We start from the raw sequence: 7,121 nt of genomic DNA, 5'->3' as shown, positions 1-7,121 counted from the left end.
ACAAGGACTGCACAAACACCCAGACCACGGCAAACCTGTATGGCCAATACAAATGTTTGTCATGTGCGGGGATCGAACCTGCAACCGACAGCACAACAAACCGATGCTTCGACATCGTGCGACAGAAAGGACACGCGCGTGAAAGAGATAAGAGCCACAACTCTAATTTTTATCAGGAAATAAAAACGCAATGTCTCTTACAATATATATATATTTAAACGGTTTTATTTAGCTCACCCCGTTTGTTTTATTTTTTTTTTATTATTTATTCTTGGGTCAAATTTAGTAATTCAAATTTCACCCTCTTCCTGTCAACCGATTAATCTGAAATTTTGTATACACTTTGGATTTTGGTGACAATACAATTATGTTTATTCATTATCATTATAAATTCAAGATGGCCGCCGCTACAAAATGGCGGATAACGTAGGTTTTATCAATCCCATCAATATGGGTATCAAATGAAAGGGCTCAACAAGCAGAATACAATATACTATAAAAAATTGAAATCCAAGATGGCGGCCGCTACAAAATGGCGGATAACGTAGGTTTTATCAATCCCATCAATATGGGTATCAAATGAAAGGGCTCAACAAGCAGAATACAATATACTATAAAAAATTGAAATACAAGATGGCGGCCGCTACAAAATGGCGGATAACGTAGGTTTTATCGATCCCATCAATATGGGTATCAAATGAAAGTGCTCAACCAGTATAATCAATGTACTATATAAAATTAAAATCCAAGATGGCGGCCTCTACAAAATGGCGGATAACTTAGGTTTTATCAATCCCATCAACATGGGTATCAAATGAAAGGTCTCAACAAGTAGAATACAATTTACTATGCAAAATTGAAATCTAAGCTGGCCGCCGCTACCAAATGTCTGATAACAATTTTTTATCAATCCCACCAATATGGGTATCAAATAAAAGGGCTTGACAAGAAGAATACAGTGCACTATACAACCTCAATATTTAAGATGGGCCTTGCAATAATGAAGCACTAAATGAATTAAACAGAATGCGAAATAAAAACTAAAAACTAGAAAATAAAAATAGGTAAAAAAACTTTTTAAGTTAAACGGTTTTATGTTAAACATACATTGCAATGTTTAAGATAAATGTACTAAAAACCAAAAAATAATAAAATAGATACAGTCGTGGGAATTATAAACATATGCATAGACTAGACTAAAATAAAACCGTGGGGCACGTCAATTGTCTACAAATTATCGACTTAATGTGCGATAGAAGAATCGTTTAATTCGTCGTTAAAAATAGGCAGTTGGCCCGCAGACGGTGAGGGAATTACTTACTATTTTCTTGCTCATGGAAATTCCAATAGTTATACACTCCATGTAAATAAAAGAGATGTTTCAACTAGTTTATCGTTGGACATTCACACTGCTGGCTGGCGAGGAATCGTTTCACTGCTCGTAGTTTGTCTTTAATCGACAAAACATATGATAAAAGTACTACTCGCTCACCACTATGAAACCCTAAAACTCGCTTATAATCGAGCTTGCTAGCTTGTTTCCACATTCTAGCCCTACTTATCACACGTCTATCTTTGTCGGTTGAACAACTGCCTAATTATAGTGTAACATTACAAAACAAATATTTTAATCAACGATTGTAGACAATTGACGTGCCCCACGGTTTTATTTTAGTCTAGTCTATGCATATGTTTATAATTCCCACGACTGTATCTATTTTATTATTTTTTGGTTTTTAGTACATTTATCTTAAACATTGCAATGTATGTTTAACATAAAACCGTTTAACTTAAAAAGTTTTTTTACCTATTTTTATTTGTAAATATAAAGGCTAGTAATAAAAATAAAACAGAAATATTTCAAAGAAGTATTTATTTCATCCTAATTCTAATATATTCAACATTTTTTTATTAAATACCAGCAGACGAAAGTTTGGCTATTCTAGCCTCAATTTGTCTCTTAATATTCGCATTCACATTTGGCAATTCATTGTTTTTCCTGATAGCCGTTTCTATTTTCTGAACGAGTAGTATCTCTCTGGGCCAAGCAATAAAGTTAGTGATAGAACAGTCATCTGCTGAACCGAGCCTGCCGGTTCTTCCACAGCGATGTATGTAATCCGATGTGTATAGAGGAAAATCATAATTTATTATATGGCGAGTCTAAAATTAAAAAATATTATAATTATGCATTTATGAATAAACACAGGTGAGCTTTTAAATGGAAAATTCTTATTGAGAGTAGATCCCTTCGACTTGACACAATAAGATATTTATTAGTTAACATGGACATCACTCAATATTGTGTACTATGAGTTTTTTAAATTACACCTAAAACTAACAGTTCGTTACATTTCAATTTACAACACATTTTCATAGTAGATAAATGGGGTTCGAGTCAAATCTCATCTAATCTTACGTTGGAGAAAGAGGGCCTCGACAAATATCACGCAAATTTTTTTTTCTGATTGAAACAAAAAAAAACTATTCTATTTTGGTCCATTTAATCCAGATTGTACATGCTTAAGATTTAAGCGTAATCGTAATACGATTAAGATCATCCACTAATTCGTTCGAAAGAAAATAATTTCAATAACAATCCAACGCGTTTACGTAAGAAACCCACATTTTGAAAAATCTCACGTGAGATTGGGGGATAGGGGGGGTTGAATAAAATCTCACGACATCTCACCAGGGGGAGGGAGGAACAGAAAATTTCAAAAGTCACCTCACATAATTTATGGACGCCCCCAATGGGATTTGGTACAAATATCTACAGGTACTTAAAAACAGTTGTTGACGCAAAATGGAAATTTTTATATATAACTAGGTCGGCAAACAAGCTTACGGCTCTACTGGTGGTAAGCGATTACCGTAGCTTTTAGACGCCTGCAACACCAGAAGCATCGCAAGCGCGTTGCCGACCGTATCTCAAATTCCCCCAGGAGCTCTGGTCACCTTACTCACCAACAGGAACACAATACTGCTTGAAAACAATATTATTTAGGCTATGGTCTTCTGTAAGGTCGAGGTACTACCCCAGTCGAGCTGCTCAATATTTTGAGCAAGAAATTTCCTGCTGTGCCCAATTTTACTTATCCTTCGACTTTCTGCTACTTAATTAGTCAAAATGGCTATCAACAAATCTTTATAAGTATGACAATATTTCATTTAGGACTGTGAAAATAAATGAACTCATAGGCTATTGAGTGAAAATCTACAAGAGTAGATAATAAAATATCATGTTATGACGATCTATGTAAGATTGCCGGTGTAGGCTGGATGAGGATTGCAGAAAACTGAGGTGTCTGGCGTGAACTCGGGGAAGCCTAAGTCCAGCAGTGGACATGGCGATCATATTTATCATTATAAAAAGGACTTACTCTTAAAGTATCAAGACCACGCGATGCAATATCTGTACAAGACAATACATTAACACTTCCGTTCCTGTACAAATCAAACTTCCCTAGTTTCAGAGGCACCGCCATCTGTCCATTAATATTTACACATTCAATGTTATTTTCGTTAAGAAACATTGACACAAAGTCGCATGTAGCTGTTTTGTTAGAAAATATCATGACAGGCCTCTTAAGGTTAACGTCAGCTTGTACTAATTTCAATAATTCAACTGGTTTTTGAGCTTTGCCGAGACGAATAAATCTGAAACATAATTTAATCGTTTGTATTAGCTGAAAAACAGTCTTTAGACTCCCAATACTGGATTTCTCTCTCTTTTTATGTATAGGAAAGATCTTGAAATATAGTAAGTGCCACTGCAGTTATATTTCATTCCAAAATTTCCGGCCCTTGTATGTTTATATGTATATTCCTGTAATTACTCTTTTTTCTTTTTTTTCCAACAATAGAGAAAACTAGTTGGGATTATATTTATTTAAAAATTTTGTAAAATAACTCAAACACAACACAATAATAAATAATGCTCTCAATCTGTGTTGTTTCTATGATTCGTAAATTAGTCAGTTGTTGTGTGGGTAAAACTCCTAAGGTTGCAGACATCCATAACCTACGGTAACAGCTTACTGATGAGACCTTATGCTTGTTTGTTGTATAAAAAATATACCTGTGTTGGAGGCGTGGCATACACACACACACACACACAAAGCATGAACACAAATGCCCAGACCATGTCAAATGTATAATGTATGAATATTTGTCAATTGTTAAGATCGACAGAGAAATCGATAGGAGATATAAGCAAAAGACTTCAACAACATAAAAATGAGCTAGCTGTGACACTTTTGGAGTCCTCAGATTCTATTTATAGACTCAAAATCGACAAACGCATTGCTGGGTGTGAAGAATCTCCTAAAGAAACAACCAATCTGATTGCAGATCGAAAAGAAAAAAATTGCCAAGGTCACTGTTAATTTTTGTTATTAAATGATAAACAAAATTGTTACTTACTTATGTGGCACATGAGGTAATATCTTATGTATATTACTAGTGGTCACAGTTCGTAACGACTGAGGGTCCATGAAAGAGTTGACGGCTTCGGGTAGCTCATACGGCAGAGTGGCACTCACTAATGTCACTTGACATCCTTTTGGTGGCGTTTTAATTTCCACTTTATAATGAATCTGTTGAAATAATAATTTAGGATAACAAACAGTATTTCATTTTTTTTTTTTTCATTAGTTTTAAGGTTACTGGTTTTACTTTTAAGGTTTACAACATCATAGACACAGATTTGCTCATAGTCTTAAGACTGATTGCAAATAAGCACAGAGTAAAAATACTTTTAAGGTTTCTTATACTACTCACAATTTTTATTTTATTTTATTTTTGGATCACATTATCGTTATTACTGAGGTAGGGCACAGCAGGAATTTCCTGCTCAAAATATGGAGCAGCCCGACTGGGGTAGTACCTCGACCTTACAGAAGACCACAGCTAAATATTACTGTTGTCAAGCAGTATTGTGTTCCTGTTGGTGAGTAAGGTGACCAAAACTCCTAGGGGGGATTGGGGATTGGGTCAGCAACGCACTTGCGATGCTTCTGGTGTTGCAGGCGTCTATAAGCTACGGTAATCTCTTACCATCAGGTGAGCCGTACGCTTGTTTGCCGAACTAGTGATATTAAAAATAACTTGTTTTTTATTAATTTACCAGAGTAAAAATATTAAAATAATAATATTAACAAAAACCTACATCAAATGTCCTCATACAATTATAAATCTTTAAATGTCAAAGATTAAGTGTGTGTGATAAAAATCAACTTACATTAAATTTCTTCAATAAATTAGATACTTTATCAATAAAACTATCATCTAACAGTGTATCGGCTTCATCTAAAACAACATGGTGTACATTGTGTATTTTAAAGATTCCAGTAGTGATGAGCTTGCTATACGCTCCAAGTGTGGTCACGAGTAAATCACAGTACTCTACCGGTGGATTTAACATCTTTTGTTTAGTTTTACCACCGACTAGAGTTGATACATTTATATTTAAGTTTTCTGTCAACTTCTGTGCCACTTCCCCTATTTGAGTTGCTGTAACAAAAATTTAAGGTTGATTAAAGATATGAAAAATAGTTTTATGTATAAATAATAGGAATTAAGAATTGAACAAAACACCTCCATAAAAAATCTTATCTAATTGTTCATGTTTTTTTGTAAAGATATATTCTGTAGATTAATTTTTCTAATTAGAAATATCCTCTTTCATATCACGTGAACATAAATTTTCTAACACATTGTCAGAAATATGCACTCTACCATCTCACAACTATACCAGTTATTGACAACAGCAAGGTAATTTTGAAAAACACACACACACTCATACTCCAGCCTATCACAGTCCACAGCTGGACATAGGCCTCCCTAAGTTACAACATCAATTATTTTCTTACCCAGTTCTCTACTCGGAGTTATCACGACAGCCATAGGACTGTTAAACTCTTCTGGTACGTGTGACTTCCATTGCAATATATGTTGCAGGATCGGCAACAAATACGCTAAAGTCTTTCCACAACCAGTTTCAGCAGTCATTGCTGTGTTGTACCCTTCGATAATAGGAGAGAATGATTTAGCTTGTATCGCTGTAGGTAAAGTATAACCCAAGTGACTTACAACATCCTTTAATTCATCACACAATCCTATTTCATCAAAACTCTTCCTATAACCTTCTCTTTCTTCGGTTTCTGTCTTTTTATTGGCATTGCCATAAACAATGAAGTAATCGTTTTTCGATCTCGAATGCAACCAGCCTTTAGAAGCGAGTTTTACACCCTCAAACTTGCTGTAACTTTGACCCTCATAGTGGTTGAATTCCGGTCGTTTACATGATATTATAGGCAATTTCTTCTTTGCTTCAGCACTATAAAACCGGCAATATGATAGTTTTAATATTTGCCGTAATTTAGACATGACAATATGTATTATATTAAGTATTTCATCAACTTATCGAAACGCACATTTTAAACGATTTACATCAATGTCAAGTATCATATTTTGTCAAAAAGAAATTTGACATAATCGTTATCAATGTGACCAGATTTCATTTAACGAATCTTCTGCTAGTAGAGGTTAAAAACACTACTAAATTCTACCAAAAGAGAACGAGAAAATACTAAAAATCTATTACATTTCTTCGCTGTTGTGTTACAACGAAGAAACATAATTGTTCTCTTGATTATAACGATAATACAATAAGATGAACTAAGAAAACACCATAAATTTCATAAATCAATGTTTATTACTTAAAATTAAAATGTAAAGTAATATAGGTATTTTTATATTGTGATCGAGCTATGGTTAATCTTCTTTATGTTGGGTAACATTGTCGTAAAGCTTAGTCCATTAATTTAATTTGAAAGCCCTATTTCTTAGCATCTTTAATCTATTCTACTTTTTATTGAAATTTTGTGTTTCATTCGGAATTGATAACTGTGGGAAACCCTTCATTCCAGAGACAATAATATTTAAACCTTAGTGCCTATGAAATACAGCTTAGGTTTGCTTGTTTAATAAGAGACCGGTATAAAATGCCTTCGGGAATTACCATTTATGTACAGTTTAATTTAGGTACAAACTGTGTTACAATCTCAAAACTCGTATAATTTAAGTTTCATATCCTAAACCATGTGGGATTCCCTCAA

The 7,121-nt window shown here is 34.1% G+C and overlaps 1 protein-coding gene across 1 annotated transcript; it reads right to left on the bottom strand.

Annotated features, from left to right (window-relative positions):
* Positions 1-1,856: 1,856 nt before the first annotated feature.
* On the bottom strand, positions 1,857-6,479 carry LOC123655468 (probable ATP-dependent RNA helicase DDX28). Its single transcript, XM_045591253.1, has 5 exons — positions 5,874-6,479; positions 5,243-5,514; positions 4,426-4,598; positions 3,384-3,660; positions 1,857-2,163 (listed from the first exon to the last, which is right to left on the bottom strand). The coding sequence occupies exons 1-5, from the start codon at positions 6,388-6,390 to the stop codon at positions 1,912-1,914; spliced, it is 1,491 nt and encodes a 496-aa protein (XP_045447209.1). The 5' UTR covers positions 6,391-6,479; the 3' UTR covers positions 1,857-1,911.
* Positions 6,480-7,121: the final 642 nt, after the last annotated feature.

Source organism: Melitaea cinxia, chromosome 8 (assembly GCF_905220565.1).
Source record: "Melitaea cinxia chromosome 8, ilMelCinx1.1, whole genome shotgun sequence".
Lineage (NCBI taxonomy): Eukaryota > Metazoa > Arthropoda > Insecta > Lepidoptera > Nymphalidae > Melitaea > Melitaea cinxia.
This window is presented reverse-complemented; position numbering and strand designations above follow the sequence as displayed.